This window comes from Gobio gobio (assembly GCF_949357685.1).
Source record: "Gobio gobio genome assembly, chromosome: 16".
Taxonomy (NCBI): domain Eukaryota; kingdom Metazoa; phylum Chordata; class Actinopteri; order Cypriniformes; family Gobionidae; genus Gobio; species Gobio gobio.
Window position 1 is genome coordinate 12,309,509 of NC_137109.1, and position 19,568 is coordinate 12,329,076.

The window sequence follows — 19,568 nt, forward strand, 5'->3', positions numbered from 1 at the left end:
TGATGGCCACCTCGACAAACTTCCATAAAACTCTGACACTGTTTTTCCAGCACCTTTGCCAAGCATTTGGATCACAACAGTCGTCCCACCTGTGTCACAAGTACAGCGGTCTTCTGTCTACAGGTATAATCTATTTTTCATTAAGAGCCCCACTGGTGATAGGAGCAGGTGTATGTGTGGCTTTGTCTGTACAGTCGTGCGCGTGTAAATGCGGAGGAGCGTAATCATACGTGAAGGTTTCAGACCGACGGCCCGTAAAGGTGGTGCCACCATACCTGGCATGCAATCTGGGCGCACGGCTTTACCTGCTGTTAGCAGCAATTTGCGTTCCCTGAAATCAAGCGTCAAAGTACGTTGGCTAATGTGATTTTAATCCTCCTTGACCTTAAAAAAACAGCAGGGTCTTGGTTTTGATGAAGTAATACATGAGACCCCATTGATTCTGAGTCACAGGAGACACAGATGATCCTCCATATGTAGGTGTCTGATCCAAAGAATGTTGAAAAATGTAAAAACCAATAGCTTCTGCAAAAATACCATAGTTTTGGTGTAAGGCAAGCATCACTAGCTATATAAACAAAACATGCTATGGACAAGTTAAGCACATTGTATGGAGTATGACAAATTATATATATGCCTATATTTCTTTTATGTTTTTTTAAGTCTTTTATGCTCACATACATTTGTTTGACCAAAACAAGAGAACAGTAATATTATGAAATATTACAATTTAAACAACCTTTTTCTATTTGAATATTATTCCTGTGATGCAAAGCTGAATTTCAAGCAACATTACTCCAGTCTTCAGTGATCCTTCAGAAATCATTCTTAGTTTATTGTCATATTATTATTGGTTATACTCTATCGTTTTACATTACTAGAACCACTTCCAGTTGTCGAACTATGATTTATTAGTGGAAACTGTGGTTACCATGGTAATTTTTAGGTATGGTGATCTCTGTCGTCCCCCAGTGTCTCGGAAACGTCATTACAGCATTTGAACCTCGGGACTCGCCGTAGTTTAAACATTAATCACATGTATGAGTTGTCAGGAAGAAGAAACAATAGAGGTTTTTAGGCCAGAGCTGAGAATGCGACCCATGGGCGATGAATGATGTCGCTGCGCGAGCGAAGTGTCCGCAGGTGACTCACCTGCGCGAACCGGTCGCGTGCCCGCGCTTAGACAAGTCATGCAGAATACAGTCCTCGTATCCGGAGTGATGCGTAAAGAAACAGGATACGGATCGGGAATGGAAGAGTAGCTGATACATACACCTGATCCGTGTATGCCATGGGGAACTGCTGGGCTCAATGTTTTGGGCTCTTTAGAAGGGAAGCAAACAGGATACAAAGAGGAGGAGGGTGAGTCATTCATGATGGGGCTTGTTATTTAATATGAAGTTGCACCAGCTGTGATCTTTGGCAGCATGATTCGCCTGTTGTCAGGTGCATTGCATTGAACTCTCATACAGCCGGTGAATAGTGCGAAATCTCTGGATTTTTTTTGATTGAACGTACTAAATAATATATATTAATGTAGCTTAACTATTTCATTAAATACGCAGAGTTAAGGTTGAATGCAACTGATATCAATCCCATTAGTAATGTTCATTTTGCGAACGAATCGTTTCCTTCTTAATGATTCATGTGAGCCGATTCGCATCGCGTTTGTGATTCACTTCACTGTCAAGGTGAACGGTTTGCATGTTATTTATAGTTTTATATGCGATGTAATTAAGTATTTAATTATTATAACATTTACTTGATGCATTAAACTTCTATTTCACACTTTTGAGCAATGATTCGAATCAGTTTTTTTAAACGAACTGTCCGAACGAACCGATTCGCTTGAATGAATCTGACTCATCAACGCTCCTCTAGTTTCCGCATTAGTTGAGATCTGATCTCAGGACCCCGCCCAGAGTCCTCTTGTGTATCCGCCCTGGGACATCAGCTTTAGGCAATTGTGTGTAATTTATCTATATCTGAACATATTTTTTGGATCGCAACATGTACCAGTCATATAGTTTTTATGTTGTCTGTAAAATATTAGATTATTGCTATTTTGAGAAGCAAAGTCCCCTTAGTCTTTTTACAGAATATCAAGTGAAGATATTGGACAATATACCTTTTACTTAAAAAATTTTTTTGTGAGTATTACCTCACATAAAACCAGCCTGGCCTGATTATTATTATCATTATTATTTTATTTTTATGCCAATAGGTCTAAGTACTTCAGAAGTACCACAGCTGGGGAACACTATACCATTGAGGTACAGCAATAATCATTTATTTTAAATGAAAAATTACATGAAAATACATTATCATCGCTGAGTAGTTTGAATGACGTCCATGCGTTCTGTTACAGTTTGAGAACCTTGTGGAGAGCGATGAGGTGAGAACACACTTACAGAACCACACTTAAGTTCTTATAATATTCCTCCTTTGCTTAGACATCAACACTTTTGCCTTCTTTTCCAGGGTGAGAGCTCGCAAAGTTGCCCCAGGTATGGTATTATTTAATCTTTACTCTTACTGGATTTTACTTTTACTTACCTAGATGCACAGTACACTCAAGTTAAGCAGTATGTACCATAGAGCAAATCTAAACAGCTTGATTTATATATATTTTATCAGCATATAGTACAGTAAACTCATGTAAAGCAAAATATACTAGTCTATATAGCAACTCTTGGCTGTGTGACTTTACATTTGACTTGACTTGACTGGTGCTATAAAGCCACTTGCCTGACTGGTTTTATTTAGACAGATTGCAGATGTGTTAGTTCATATTTCCTTTGTGGCAGCTGTGAACTTTTTTTTTCTTTTTCTTAACACTTACTAGAACCTTTTCTCCTCATAATCCTATAATTTTGCTGCATAACACTGTCCTAACCAGATACGAAGTGATAAGATTCCAGTTACAAGCAATTTGTGTCCACACCAAACACTACAGCCGTGGTCACTGAAATAGGACTTTGAGCATGCAAAAATTTTTTGGACACTGCAACGGTTATGATATGACATCGATAAAAGCGTCTTTTTATAAACATGAATTCAACATATAACCCATAGTAATACACTCATGTATAAAACAAATATACAATCTACTCTACTTTACTGCAAAAATATTGTTCTTTTAATTCAGCCAAGAGGTCACGCCGTGACATATCGATCTTCTACTGGTCACATGTCTTCAGTTCACCAAGCTAGAACTTTGGAATGCAACGAAATGCAAAACTTTTCACATGAGCTTACGTTTCCGGTCTGATACATTCGCATCATAGATGTAAAAAAATGGACGACCTGCCTTCACTATCTTCCACTGAAGAAAAGTGAAGCCGCCAATGTTCGAATATGGGACCTGAGTTTCCGCAGTAGAGAGCAGGAAGTAGAGCCGCGATATCAAGCCCACACTCCCGCAGTATCTGTTAGTACAGTTTCCTGCACAACAACTCATTATGTTAGTGTGAAATAAACAGTTATGGAAAGAAAAGTTAAAGCTCCAATCTCCTCCCGAGAATCCCGAAAAAGGTCTGCCTCAGTGACTACTACCCCCAAAGAAGCTGTCAATCATGACGTCACACCCCCGTTTTTATAGCATCAACTAACTAAAACCAAAATAAAAACGAACAGTTGAACTTACATCAGCGTGATGAAAACTAAAATGATAGAAACCATCCTTGAAAAAAAGTAAAACTTATTTGAAGTGTATTTTGATTGTTTAGTTTGTCCCACGTCCCATTACATTACACAGAGGGTTTATAAGATTACTGGGACCAACCACCTGGAGGCGATCGAGACATTTTGGCTGCACTTTTCAGGACTTGTGCGGCACGCTTGATTTGCATTCATTTGAGTCTGTTTGAATGGAAGTCAATGGAACGAAAACTGCAGTGTGAACGCCCCTTACAACTACGAGATGCAACCGACTCAATTAAAAATCACAGCCAATCAGAAGAGCGTGTGGGCAGAGCTCTGTCTGCAAGCACGCTGCACTTGCAACGAAATTGATAAGCACGTAATCATAATCATTAATACACCCTTTTAACATAATTTAAAATTACATACTGAGTGACTGAAACAATGTTTATTATAGAATACACTTGTTTGTTCACAGTTTGAATGTTCATGTTTCCTTTATTTTATTTTCAAGATCTGAGGTGAATTATCCTTGACAGCAGGCCCGTCGCAAGGCCTTGTGCGAACGTGATGTGCGAGGCCTGGGTATAGCTTATTAACAGGGTCTTCTGTTGCTACAGTGACAAACAATTTGTTGTTTACGTAGATATCGGAAAAAAATCGGATATTCAGTTTAACAGCATTAGGTTAAAGTGTGTAACTGAACTGCATTTTGACGCTTAAATTATGTTCTAAATTATGAATGGGTCAAACGCGTTCGTAAAACGGCCTGAATCCACTTGAATGAGTTTGGACTGACTCTCACTGAATCATCTGAAGAGATTTCTCATTCAGTAAAATAAACAGACAGTATTCAGAGGACCAGCACCGGTTTTCAGTATTTCCTCTGTGAACATGCGCTAAATTGATGTCTGACAATTTCATAGCTTTTTGCAATTTTCAGACTTAAAAACGTTTAAAACGTCTAGAGATAGAGTAGGTTTTACTAGTTCTGCGGTGCCATTGCTGTCACTGATGCTCCGAAAGGTGAGTAATAGTTAGGCTATGCTTATTTAAAGTGTCATGAACTGAGGTCAATTTATGACGTTTGCATGGTTTTTACATTCAAAAACATCATAATTAATAAGTAATAGGCTACTTTCTGCCTTGGTTTTGAGGCTCTCTGAAAAACGATCGGTTTTGATGGGCGTGCCGCACTGAAGACTTGGAAGTAAACGCCCACGGCTAGGATTGGATAAGATTAGCATATTTAATGAGCTTCTGCTCCCCTGTCAGTGACAGCGTGTGGCAAACGGCAACCGGAATGAATCACCCAGCCCACAGCTAGGGCTCGCAAAATGTCTTTATCAAACAAACACAATGATTCATCTCTCATCCACCCGCGATTGATTGGCGCGCGCGCAGGACTTTGGGCTTTGCGAGCTGGCCTTACAAGTCCGAGTCTGATCACGAACGAACCAATAACATCTTCTCCAGCCTGTGACCGCGTGCTAAGGTATGTAATCAATAGATATCAAACGATCGGTAACAATGCAATACTAACACACGTAAAAAAAAATTTTACTCACATAAGTGTGTTGCACCTTTCCTGTTGGATCCAATATAGCAGGCACAGCATTGTGTTTTAATCCCAATATATCTGCAAATCCAGTCTCGACCTCTTATCTGGTTTACAATCGATTCCGCATTTTCGCTCAACGAGTCGAAAAAACTTTTGTGCGTACCGTCAGATGAAATCCTGCAGGCGTCCGTGCTTTCTCCGTCAATGCAATAAATGCACATCCTTGAATGAGCGTGCATTTCTAGCGTAGACTATTTACTTGAACTTCTTAGGTAATATCTATGGTTTGACCCGTTTCAGAGGCGGTCAAAATCATAATTTGCTCTACGAACTTGACGTGTGATGCCCGCTGACTGACATGTCTCACGCACAGAGAAATAATTGTAAGTTACTGCATAAAAAAATTTTAACAAGCAGAATAATACAGCATCACAATACACATGTTTAGCTATGTCTTTTAACTATTATAGTATTTTGCAGGACATAAACATGAACTTAACTATTGGCTTTACATCACCAGTCACTTTTCTTTTATGCGAGGCCCTGGTGAGGCGTGAGGCCTTGTGAGGTCGCACACTTGGCATAGCCCTTGCGACAGTACTGCATGACAGTGTTCTCATTCAGTATGGCTATAGGGTCACACAAAATATCCAAACTCGCATGAAATTCTTTTAACAATTAAATAAATCACATAAACAGTACCTGAGATAAACAGGACCCGTGACGTCACAGAAATAGACACGGCTTCTAAAATAGAATCTTCTGTTGTGTATCGCCATCGCTGCTGGTCAGGACAAAAAGTCTGATTAACAAGGAAAAAATGCATATCATCATACCTGGATAGGACATGGTGTAATGACTTTAAGACAGTTTTGTCTTTGATGTGAGGACTGTGACATCAATTTTGTTGCATCTGTGTTGAGCATTTTAAACGGTTTATGATGGATATTGCACATAGAAAGTACAAGAGTTGTTTCTACAATATCCGATTTCATATTTGTCTGTCTCAAAAAGTCACAAAGAAATTATCGATGATTCCAGATGGTCAAACTGTCCTTTCCTATGTAAGTGGCTGGCTCTTGGCCTAGATAAGGCTGTAAAATTGGCCAGATCGTCAAGACTAGCCAAGTTATGTCAAAGTTAGGACTGTAATTAGTCGCATTCCTCTCAGATCAGTGCATCACATGGCATGAGGTCACACAGATTTTGATTGGCTGATGGGGACTGTGAACTCAACTCTCTCTTCTGTCATTGGTCCAGACCCATTAGCGAGGAGGAGATCCACCACTTGAAAGAGCAACGCTACACTGCCATCTCAGACCAACAGGCGCTGATCGACAAAAAGCTGAATGCAGAGGTACGGGAGGTCACATCCGTACCTCCCATCACATGTGCCCTGATGAACCGTTCACAATAAGACCATAAACTTGTTTATAATGTAAAAACGATCTATTTTATGTTTATTAAGGTCAAAACAGCAATGTTTACCTTTTAAGTTAGAGCTTACATTGAGTTTATGGTTTCATTTGTTGTTTTCCATTGCTTTGGTTTTCACCCCTGCTTTTATTTCTGAGTTTAGTTAACCTTCCCTTCCTGCTGTGATTTCTGCCCAGTTAGTGGCAGAAGAGGAGAAATTAAAGCTAGAAGAGGAGGCTGTTTTTGCAGCCCAGCGCGAGGCAGCGCGGCTCGCTAAGGAACGAAAGCTAAAGGAGGTGAGGCGTTCGCACTGAGCGCGCCCAGCCCTTCTCTTAACCCCGCCCACTTACCTTCAGCCACATCCTTCTCATTTATGACATGCCTTCAATTCTGTCTAATTTATATGTAACAATCTCTGATTTGAACAGAAAAATTAGCTTGAGTTTGTAAGTTTTACATTGTATATCATGTATTTTTGCTGAATTTATTCATATTTGAAACGTATATATATTTTGATGCACAATGAATAGCTGAGATCAAGGACTTAACAGGATTGAAGGCTCTTAATGTTGGTCGAGCATCAAATATTGATCAACATCTTATTAAACTCAGCACTTAAGGCTGATAAATGTAAAATCGATCTGCTTTCAAGGAAAGGCTGCTTCTCCACCTTAAACTAACTATTCTAAACTACAGGACATATCTCTCATCTCCTCCTGTTTTTATTATTAGTAGTTTTCTTATTAATTTGCCCTCATGTCTTCTGTTCATTTTTATTTTCTCTAATTTTGCATTCTACCATGATTTGTGTGTTTGACCATCTGCTAATATTACATTGGGTGTCTGTTTCCCAGTAGGGCACCAAACTTTGGCACAAACCGTTAGTAATTTTAGCCATGTTGTTGTTGTTGTTGTTGTTGTTGCTGTTTTTGAAAATCGGAGCGATACCATAGCACATGGAGAAATATTAGTGGAAGTGAGTCAGTTGTCATTCTTAAAATGTTCTATTTTCAGAGGAAGCAGCAGCCACAGAGGACCAAAGCCAGATCAGAACCAGAGAGCAATGACCCTCGGCATAAACCGTAAGTTCATTCTGCACTGAAATGAATGCAAGCGCTATTTAGTGACCCCAAAAAACTGTATTATGAAAAATTATTACATTTGAAAATGTAAAATTAAAATAAATAGAAAAAATATTATAAAATATTAGATACAAATAAAATATTATGTAAAGTATTTTAGTTGTTTACCTGCATGTCATGTGACCATTAGCCATCACCAGAGAAGTGTGAATGTTGTTAAATTATTGAAATATTAACTTAAAATCTCAGGGGGAACATAAAGAGAACATTTTAGGTTGAAAGGGTTTAGATAAAAAACCTTTTAAAATAAATCTCTACAAATAAATGCAACTGAATAAAGATACAATTGAAATAACCAGTGTTTTAAGATTTTCATGTATTCAGGTACAGAAACTGTAATTAAATATAAAATAACACTGCACTTTTTAAATAAAATATACATTACTAATTTAGTTAATAGTTATTCAGTCAAGAACAGCGAGTGAATTTTCTCTGTTGTTTGATTAACGTTATAACAAACTAGTACTTTTATGTGTAAAAGTTTACTATATACAGTGGGGAGAACAAGTATTTGATACACTGCCGATTTTGCTGGTTTGCCCACTTACAAAGCATCTAGAAGTCTGTAATTTTTATCATAGGTACTCTTCAACTTTGAGTGACGGAATTTAAAAATCAAATTTTATTGCATGACATAAGTATTTGATACATCAGAAAAGCAGAACTTAATATTTGGTACAGAAACCTTTGTTTGCAATTACCGAGTTCATACGTTTCCTGTAGTTCTTTACCAGGTTTGCACACACTGCAGGAGGGATTTTGGCCCACTCCTCCATACAGACTTTCTCCAGATCCTTCAGGTTTCGGGGCTGTCGCTGGGCAATACAGACTTTCAGCTCCCTCCAAAGATTTTCTATTGGGTTCAGGTCTGGAGACTGGCTAGGCCACTCCAAGACCTTGAGATGCTTCTTACGGAGACACTCCTTAGTTGCCCTGGCTGTGTGTTTTGGGTCGTTGTCATGCTGGAAGACCCAGCCACGACCCATCTTCAATGCTCTTACTAATGGAAGGAGGTTGTTGGCCAAGATCTCGAGATATATGGCCCCATACATCCTCCCCTCGTCCTGTCCCCTTTGCAGAAAAACATCCCCAAAGAATGATGTTTCCACCTCCATGCTTCACGGTTGGGATGGTGTTCTTGGGGTTGTACTCATCCTTCTTCTTCCTCCAAACACGGCGAGTGGAGTTTAGACCAAAAAGATCTATTTTTGTCTCATCAGACCACATGACCTTCTCCCATTCCTCCTCTGGATCATCCAGATGGTCATTGGAAAACTTCAGATGGGCCTGGACATGCGCTGGCTTGAGCAGGGGGACCTAGCGTGCCCTGCAGGATTTTAATCCATGACGGCGTAGTGTGTTACTAATGGTTTTACTGTGGTCCCAGCTCTCTTCAGGTCATTGACCAGGTCCTGCCTTGTAGTTATGGGCTGATCCCTCACCTTCCTAATGATCATTGATGCCCCACGAGGGAGATTGACCGTGGTCTTGAACTTCTTCCATTTTCTATTTATTGCGCCAACAGTTGTTGCCTTCTCACCAAGCTGCTTGCCTATTGTCCTGTAGCCCATCCCAGCCTTGTGCAGGTCTACAGTTTTATCCCTGATGTCCTTACACGGCTCTCTGGTCTTGGCCATTGTGGAGAGATTGGAGTCTGTTTGATTGAGTGTGTGGACAGGTGTCTTTTATACAGGTAATGAGTTCAAACAGGTGCAGTTAATACAGGTAATGAGTGGAGAACAGGAGGGCTTCTTAAAGAAAAACTAACAGGTCTGTGAGAGCCGGAATTCTTACTGGTTTGTAGGTGATCAAATATTTATGTCATGCAATAAAATGCAAATTAATCATTTAAAAATCATACAGTGTGATTTTTCTGGATTTTTGTTTTAGATTCCGTCTCTCGCAGTTGATGTGTACCTAAGATACAAATTAAAGACCTCTACATGCTTTGTAAGTAGGAAAACCTGCAAAATCGGCAGTGTATCAAATACTCGTTTTGTACTTTTTGGGAGGGATCTAAAAAAAATAAAAAATAAAATATATATATTTATATTTAAATATATATATTTAAAAATACAACATAAATAGTAGGATATGAGTGTGAGAGATTGGATGCAATGAATGTGGTGATACCTAAATGTCAAAGTCCATAGATGGAAACAAGGTAGATGGAAATAGTTCTTCAACCTTGGTAAAAGTCTAGACCAGATTCAATACTCCACACCGCAATTCCAGAAACAAGAAGAACCTATTATCCGTCATAACTATTCAAAGTATGTCCATTCAAAGACCCAAAGCAATGAGGTACAATGTAGGTAAATTAGTCCTTTTTTAATTTCCCACATGTATCATGCATTAGCCAATGCACCCTTAGTAGCCTACAAATAATGAGGGTAGGTAAAAGGAGTCTTTCTACAAACAAAATATTAACAAACATTAATATAAAATTCAACAACAATGAAATACAATTTATACAGTCACTCTTTAAATATGGGGAAAAAAGGACCTTACTTTGAGTATCAAACCGTACGTTTCCCAGTCAGGACATCTTTAAAGGTAAGATTACCAGAGGGAAGCCATGCTTTCCTCTTACCAAACAGCTCTAACTTCTTCTGCTATATACCTGTATTTAACACTAGTGTCCCCTAACGGTGGGTAGTATAATAACACCCCATGTAACCTTTAACTATTACAACTTTATTATAGAGATGGCAGCAGGAATATTAGGCTGCTGTCACTTTAAGAGCTGCGCAGGTCCAATATACTGTTACACACACGCACAAAATCACTTTTTCTGTGTGTGTGCACTTTAGATGTGTGTGCAGAGCACAGAAAACCAAGCGGGTCTTCTTGCGCTTATCATGCACACAAAGGAATCGATAAGAGAAATCGAATTTTTTTTTTTTTTTATTTTGTAACAAGTATCCGATTCCACAATTGGAATAGATTTTTGATTCCCAACCTTAGTCAGGAGCTGACAAAATCACAGTGACATTGCACCTGAATGAGCAATCACTTAGAGCTTGTCAAGACTGTCATGCTCTAGACGCATCTAATAGTGTTTTGCAGACAGATGAGGTAACTGTGTGTTTCTCCAGCAAAGCGTCGGATGGAGAGTTCGAGGTGTACCTGCAGAGTGTGAAGGCTCAGTCTGAAGCATTTCGCGGTAACAGTGAGTTCCCGTTAACATATTTCAATTAGAACTCTTAGATTACATGGATTTAATTATTATTTTTTTTAATCATAATCTCTAAATTCTAAAATCTATTTCGTCTCTGTGGTAAGGACTCAGCTCTGAGACGAATGTGGTGACCCCGAACACCGAGAGCAGCTGGGACTTCACTAGTAAGACTGATGCCACCTCACTGGACCTGGAGTGGGAGGATGAGGAGGGTGAGTGACTTTACAGAACTGTGAAAACATTTGTTTCCTGCATTAATCATTCAGCAGTTATCATTTCTGAGCATGATACAAACTATGGAGTCAAGTCACAACGTGCCAATTTGAATGTTGATGTTTTGCTATTCGATGCTGTTTACTTTAAATCAGGGGTCTCAAACTCAATTTACTTGGGGGCCACTGAAGGTAGACTCTGGGTCAGGCTGGGCCGCATCAAGTATTCCACAAAAAATGTTTTAAGTATTCCAAATAAAAAGGAGTACAACTGATCCAATCTTCTCAATCTTTATTATTAACAGTTCTTCAACATGAATGTTTCTTCTGAACATGAACTGTTCCTCTGAATTTGAACTTTCCTTCTGAACATGAACGGTTCTTCAGAACATAGGCTTCTCTTGCCTACTCTATTTTTTTAAAATATAGCCTATAGAAATTAAATCATTATGTAATAATGAAATAATGAATAATTTTAAAATAATAAACTAATTTAAAGCAAGGCCGTAACTAGGTCAAACAGAACAGTGAACGAAATTCTAGTTGGGAAATAATCTTTTTGGGACTATTTGCAAACAATATGGACATTAATTTGTGTTAAATATATTATTAGTCCCGAGATTCTTCGCATGAGTGAATAAATGCATAGATCCGCTGTTTACGTTTGAATTCCCTAGTGGTCTGGTGGTAGAATTTTTGTAAACTGTGTCAAAGGTTCCGGGTTATAATCAGCTCTCATATAATTGTTTTTAAATAAATGATTTTTTTTTGTTCATCAATGATTGTATATTAAGAGCATGGACATGTTTGTGTGCATTTTGGTTTGTGATTTCACCGGAAAGAATAACGTCAATCTCCCCAATGGCATTAAGCAATAGATTGTCGCGCTCGTCTGTGTGAAGACTGTTCACGAGCCAAAAGAGAATGTAAACCCCGACTACTTTGATTTGATTGGCAATCTCAATCATTTTGACATTGACGAGCGCTGTTAGACCACATTCATTTCGACTGTATGATGAGCCTCACATTCTGTTCCTGTCAATCACGTGGTGATCAGGGAGGGGAGAGCCATCTTTCTCACACACACACACACATACACACAAAGGAGGCAGCAAGTGTGGCAAGCGCAGCACACGCAAGGACTCAGCAAAAAGGTACTTTTCAGAACAACGTGCGGTCCGCACTAACACTACACTTTGATGTCAAGTAGGGGGCCACGAGTTTGAGACCCATGCTTTAAATGCCATATCCATGTCAGATTTTAACTTACATTTTGGAGTGTTTGGAGGATTAGTTCACTTTAAACTAAAAATTACCCCATGATTTACTCACCCTCAAGCCACCCTAGGTGTATATGACTTTCTTCTTTCTCAAATGTCAGTGAACGGGGCTCACGAGTTTGGGCCCATCCATTATTAAAGTACTCCACACGGCTCCGGGGGGTTACTAAAGGCCTTCTGAAGCCTTCGTTGGGGTTTTGTAAGAACAGGGTTCCCACTCGTCCTGGAAAACCTTGAAAACCTGGAAAATTGATGACAAATTTTTCAGTCCTGGAAAACACATGGAAAATGAAAGAAAATGTAAAATGTCCTGGAAAATCTTGTTGTTGTCTGGGAAAATTCATTTCTTTAGCCGAGTATAAAGAGTGTATCGCTGCCCCAAACAATTAGTGCTAGTTGCAGAAAGCACATGTTCAGGAATGCTGAGTTTGATACGTATGAGTAGTATTTTGAATAATGATGTTTAGTCTTGCTAATGCTATTAACTGCTCAAATGTATGCAGTGAATGTTAACTCGTAAGCTGCTACCTAATCACATAATTTTGATATAAAGTCACATTTGTGTGTTATAAAGTCAGAATTGCAAGATATAGTCAGAATTGCGTAATATAAACTCGCAAGTCTTTTCTTCACAATTGACTTTTTTGCACAGTTGCGAGTTTATATCTTGCAATTCTGACTTCTTTTCTCAGAATTGTGAGATCTAAACTGCAATTGCAAGTTATAAAGTCAAATTCTGAGGAAAAAAGAATTGCGAAAATTTTCATGTTTATATCGCAAATATGTAAACTCGCAATTGCGAGAAAGTCAGAATAGCGAGATAAAACGTCACAATTACCTTTTCTTTCTATTCTGTGGTGTAAACAAGCGTCCATAGTCATAATGTATGATTAAGAGCTCATATTGAAAAATGCTGGATTAAGTAATGGCAATAAACTGGACAACTTTTAAAGACTTAGAAAGCAATATTTGGCATGATCCTTGTCTTTTATTCCTGCCGTAGTAAAATTGGAAAAGTACTGGAAAATGGTTGCTGAAAAAGAGTGGGAACCCTGAAGAAAAATATCCATATTTAATCCTTTTATAAAGTAAAATATCTGGCTTCCGCCGGACCACCTTCCGTATTCAACTTATGCAGAAAGTGTAACGCTTCTCGCAGTTCAAAACACTTGAGCCCGGAGTACGTTTATGATGGAGGGATGTACTTTTTTTGAGCTTCAAACTCAAGGGAACCCGTCACTACCATTATAAAGCAAAGAAGCGTCAGGATACTTATTAATATAACTCTGATTGTGTTCATCAGAAAGAAGGTCATATACACCTAGGACGGCTTGAGTGTAAATCATGGGGTAATTTTAAATAATCACCCTCAAGCCACCCTAGGTGTATATGACTTTCTTCCGTATTAAGTTGAATACGGAAGGACCACCTTCCGTATTCAACTTATGCAGAAAGTGTAACGCTTCTCGCAGTTCAAAACACTTGAGCCCGGAGTACGTTTATGAAGGAGGGATGCACTTTTTTTTGAGCTTCAAACTCAAGGGAACCCGTCACTACCATTATAAAGCATGGAAGCGTCAGGATACTTATTAATATAACTCTGATTGTGTTCATCAGAAAGAAGGTCATATACACCTAGGACGGCTTGAGTGTAAATCATGGGGTAATTTTAATTAATCACCCTCAAGCCACCCTAGGTGTATATGACTTTCTTCCGTATTAAGTTGAATACAGAAGGACCACCTTCCGTATTCAACTTATGCAGAAAGTGTAAAGCTTCTAGCAGTTCAAAACACTTGAGCCCGGAGTACGTTTATGAAGGAGGGATGCACTTTTTTTTGAGCTTCAAACTCAAGGGAACCCGTCACTACCATTATAAAGCATGGAAGCGTCAGGATACTTATTAATATAACTCTGATTGTGTTCATCAGAAAGAAGGTCATATACACCTAGGACGGCTTGAGTGTAAATCATGGGGTAATTTTAATTTTTAAGTGAACTAATCGTTTAATGCAGATTTAACATTTACAAATACACGTATAAAATCAAAATATGTATCTTAATGCAGTGTGAACTAACACACATTATTTTTAAAGTGCTCCTATTATATTTTTTTGGATATTTCCTTTCATGTAGTGTGTAATATAGCTGTGAATGTAAAAGGTCTGCAAAGTTTCAAAGTGCACAACAAGTGAAGTTATTGTCTCAAAAGAAAGAGCTGAAATTGAGATATGGTAATGGGAGCTTAGTTTCTGACATGTGCTGTAAGCGGTCGATCAATCACAACATACTAGGCCATCTGACCAATCAGAGCAGTGAAAACTCCTGGAAAGGAGGGGTTTAGAGAGACCTAATCCTTGATTGAACTGTTCAAAAGAGAAAAGAGGTGATGCTGCAATGGATATTATGAGAACATTAGTGGGGTTTTTTTACATTGTGGGAGACTCCTGAACAAAATTAGGATCCTTTAAAATAGCATAATAGGGGCACTTATTGTAAACATCTTAGATGCACATTTGATTTCAAACTATATTATTGCTAATTACATTTTTGTAAAGAAACACTACTTCTAAGTTATCTAGATATTTACTACTTTGTACAAAGTTATAAAATTTTGATGAGTACACTTTACTGTAATGAATAAATATGTGGCATTTCACAGGAATGAATCGAATGGGTCCTGCATGGGAGCGTTCCAAAACGGAGGAGGACATTTTACGGGCTGCGCTCCGTCCTGGCGGGAAACAGCTGGACAGCGGCCCCACCTCCACCTCTGAGGACTCCAACGCTCTGGAGTGGGAGAACGACTTCGTCAGCGCACATCCCGAGGACAGTGGTGACCATGGCGACGAGGACTTTGAGGGATTTGTTAATCCTGTACTGGACACGCCCACTGAGGAGGCGGAGCATAAGGCCAGCTCTGACCAAGAGAGATAGTCTACAGCAAGAGACAGTGAGACTACAGCGATTTCAAATGCCTCAATCATATTTAGTGTGATATGACTGCGGAAGGTCAGTTCAAGTAAATGTATTCAATGAAATTCATAATTCTCAGTGTGAGAGAAAATACAGAAATGCTTTATATGATTTGTACTTTGTCATTGGGTGAACATCATGAAAATTGTCATAATTTATCCCAAATGTATGAGCTAGCATTGACATTCTCAGTACATTCTCAGGATGTTTTATTTTGATACATGTAATTCTTATTTTCAATATTTTTACTGATATCTGTATTGCAATAAAATACTGCAATGCAAGAATTTATAACTTTTAAATCAAAAATTTGCATAAATTTAAGTCAATACAATGTGTATGTTATGCATTATGGTAATGAGAACTGGGTGGGAAATGTGCTCAGTGGTCACAATGCAAAAAAAAATCTTTATGGATCTAACGAAATGCTTAATTTTCTTTATGCAAAATATAATTTCTTTTGGGATGAAATATGACTGTTCGTGACCGTTTTCATGAGATTCACACCATTAGGTCACAGATTCATTAGGATTTGCGTCCTAGGTTTTAATTTGCTCCGGTTTGTAATTATTAGATACATCTGTAATTTATTTGTTTTATTTGTTTAATTTGTATAACTGGGTGATAAATGTCTTAATGTGTTTTTTTTCTTTTTCTTCGTTGAGCCTTATTTCAGAAGTTTTCATTACAGAACTGAATCAAGTGCAATTTTAGAAAATGAGGGATGTTTCTCAAAAGTCACAGATGTTTTCCAATACTGTCATAACCTTTATTTTGCATTGTTAATATGATAACAGTCATATCAGACATGATAACAGTCATAACGTGTGACTGTCAGGGAATGTGACCCCAGGTATGATGCATATGAGACCCTGGACAGTTTGAAGGGAAAGACCTTTTGGCTAAAATGTATTTCCGTATGCATTGGAACACATTTAAATTCCATAAGTGCTTTTAAAATAGTCACTTTTTATCCGTCTGTGGGTCAAAGGGTTCGTTGTCGACACTTCTTGGAAACAGTTCTTTAAACTGACAACTGTATTTTTGGAAAAAATGGATCAGAAAGATGGAAAATACTTCATGGTATAACATGGATCGTCATATTCTACCTCTGGTTTTGATAATCCTGACGTTATTGAATGAATTCATGCTGTCTTACTGTATCTAAAAATGATCAGTGATATGATGTGCATATCTTTCCGGAACATGTACAAGTTGTTTCACAATGAAATCAAATTTTGCATAAGGAAAATAAGGCATGTTTTTGGCATTGATTGTGACTATTTTCATGAATTAACTTTCCATATTAACAAAAAATACTATTTTTCCTGTGATGTGGAAAAAAAGTCACAATTGCACAAAAATATGCTTATTTTCTTGTATTATCTTTTTTTCCATAAAATTTTAGGGTGAAATATGACCTGAACATGTTTTTTTGTGACCCTATAGATGGCATATTGAATTTAATACGGATGAAAACAAGGCTGTGAGGGATGAATGTCTTTAAAATAGCACACACTGTATCAAAGGTATCACGTGATTTTCACAACTCCACTTTTAAAACCGTTTTTAAAGTTTTATTTGAGTTTTTCTCGGAAAGATGTTTCGTCAGCTGAATAATTTGATTGTTGTTAAACAATGCGATCCATTGAATGTACTGTGCAACGTGTTGCAAAAAGATATTGAAATCGCTATATCTCTGCAACCACAAACCACGCATGAATGAAACTCTCACTACTTGAAAGGACGGGGCATAGTGTTTCAATGACACCCATTTGTAATTTGTGCATTTTTTTAAATTGGGTCCATCTTTTTGAAACATCCTGTCCCTCTCACAGCCTCGTTTTCTTTCCTAAATATGACATATAAACTGAATATGGTCTAGACTCTAGTGGAACATCTAGGAACTAACATAATTAGCATGTGCTAATATGTTTTGGAATAGTAATGGTATTAGCATATGTAATTTTGTTTTGGAATAATGAAAGAATGGTCATCAGATGGTCACATTTCCCTCAAATTCTGAATTTAACCTAATTTTCATGAATTCTGATCTGTATATAGGGGTGAATTCAAGGTGCACATTTTCCAAGTCATCTCAATGGCAAAAAGTGTCCCAATCACCCTGAATTCACCCTAATGGATTGTAAAGCAGACACTAAAGGCCTTTAAGTAGTGGAGACTCCAGTCTGACGTGACGGCATCTGTAATCTAGTTGTAAGTCTCTGAGGACTGATGTGTAAAACATCAGCACGCACATGAGCTTCTGTACAGCACAATCATGTCACGTTATTTTCTTAATCTACCAGCACACCTCAAAAGAAATGTATTCATGTTAACAGAATGTGAAGTATGTATTATCAATGCAGTGTTTGTTTTTTGTTTGTTTTTCACCTCTCCTTTTGAGTCTGTTGACCATGTAACTCGTCCTGCTTGAAGAGTTTGGGAGCACATTTGCAAAGATACATGAATGTTTGTCCAAAAGTCAGAATTAAATATGTCCAAGTGATTGTAAATAACATGTTGCTGGTGTGTGAAATGACAACATTTGAAAATGCAGCCCCAATCTGTGTGTTCATGGTGGCATATTTATGTAAATGACCACAAGGTTATCAGCTTTAACTGAGTCCCAAATGGAAACACTGTTACCAGGCCTTATGTTGCATTATGACAAGTGCGCATATTGAAATAATAATGGCTGTTCTCAATTTAAGGAAAATAAAAGAGATGCTGAACATTCCAAGAAAGGCTCTGGAAGCGCTTCCCAACTCTTCGGCAGAGCTTAAACTTTGTTGAAATGTTTCCTTGTGTTGGAAGAACTTAAAATTTATTTTTACAATTCTGAGTGTTTGTGAAAAACCTGTCATATTTCAGATTGTAATTACAGTTTTTATTATCCAATCGACAGAACATAAGACTGGGTTAGATCTGACTGCTACTAAACAAATAATGATATTACACCTGTCTGTTTGCATTTCTATCAGGCAAAAGTAATTTGATGATACACTATCTTTCCAAAAGTATTGGGACACGCCCTCCAAATAATTGAATTCAGGTGTTCCAATCACTTCCATGGCCACAGGTGTATAAATCAAGCACTAGGCATGCGGACGCTTCCACAAACGTATGAAAGAATGTCACAGTGTTTACATATTCTTACAAGCACAACGATACAGGGATTTTGTCTCTTTCACAAAATGTAAGCATCAGCCCATTGGGCAAGGAGGTAAAAACAAATGTGTTGCACTTTCTAATTTCCTGCTGTTGAAAATGATTAATGATAACAGTTACGTGAAGAAACTCAGGCCATCTTTTGCCTTGCTTATGATGTGGCTTTTGGGCATTTATTATTGAAGACCATATATTGTTAAAAGGATAGTTCACTCAAAAATTCTGCAATTCTGAATTTGCTCACCCTTTTGTCATTTTAAACCCACTTTTTCCATCAGCATTCATGAAGATATTTGGCAGAAGCAGACAGCCATTGCGGTCAAGCAACACAATACAGGAGCCTATAGATGAAAATATAAGCCATATACATAATAGTGTGCTCAACTATAGCATCAGCCAGCCAACAACAGTATAATAATAGGCTACTGTTTAATAGCTAGCTTGGGGGGTACACGAGATTTAGTCAAATTATAATAAATAGATATTATATTTCTATTGGATTGTGTGTTTTTCTTTGCTTTGTGGACAGTCACATGGGTTGTGAGTGTGACTGGAAGAGAGACACCCACTGGACACTGAATGCGTCAAAGCGAACTTTCTGAATAAATTCATAAGAAATGGAACGCTGACGATTTGGGTTTTTGTTTGTCCAAACGCAGTTCAGAACTCTCAATTCTGGAGGAAAGAAAAATAATTGAACAGTCATGAACACACAAAGGATTTAAGTCAATGGTTTGATTGATTTTTGATTATACAATTTATAAAAAATAAAAAAACTGATCTGACAAACACACCACAATCTTGCCAGGATACACCCTGTCGCCTTTGGGTTGGCTTGCTCAGTTGGGGAAACTACATTGTCAACTAAATATCCAAATAAATCTAATTAGTAAACTGAATGAACCATATAAACTAAATTACTAATCTAATTACTGATCTAATGCCCACACTGTCACTGTATGATAATAGAAATGAACTGATGACATC

General features: G+C 37.9%; 1 protein-coding gene across 2 annotated transcripts; it reads left to right on the top strand.

Moving 5' to 3' along the window:
* The first annotated feature begins 1,006 nt into the window (after positions 1-1,006).
* Positions 1,007-18,367, top strand: ap1ar (adaptor related protein complex 1 associated regulatory protein). 2 transcript variants are annotated; one of them, XM_079839407.1, is made up of 10 exons: positions 1,007-1,362; positions 2,225-2,273; positions 2,369-2,395; positions 2,482-2,507; positions 6,464-6,560; positions 6,817-6,915; positions 7,634-7,701; positions 10,860-10,933; positions 11,047-11,154; positions 15,097-18,367. In XM_079839407.1, the coding sequence occupies exons 1-10, from the start codon at positions 1,292-1,294 to the stop codon at positions 15,369-15,371; spliced, it is 894 nt and encodes a 297-aa protein (XP_079695533.1). In that variant the 5' UTR covers positions 1,007-1,291; the 3' UTR covers positions 15,372-18,367. The 2 variants fall into 2 exon arrangements, with proteins under 2 accessions (XP_079695533.1, XP_079695534.1); XM_079839408.1 differs by having other exon boundaries at positions 1,037-1,362; positions 10,860-10,927.
* Positions 18,368-19,568: the final 1,201 nt, after the last annotated feature.

What these genes read in the sequence shown, in the direction of transcription:
- ap1ar (XM_079839407.1), top strand. Translation starts at nt 1,292, where the DNA reads ATGGGGAACTGCTGGGCTCAATGTTTTGGGCTCTTTAGAAGGGAAGCA. An exon ending in AGGATACAAAGAGGAGGAGG is followed by an intron (nt 1,363 to 2,224) that starts GTGAGTCATTCA and finishes TTATGCCAATAG; the next exon opens with GTCTAAGTACTTCAGAAGTA. An exon ending in AGCTCGCAAAGTTGCCCCAG is followed by an intron (nt 2,508 to 6,463) that starts GTATGGTATTAT and finishes TCATTGGTCCAG; the next exon opens with ACCCATTAGCGAGGAGGAGA.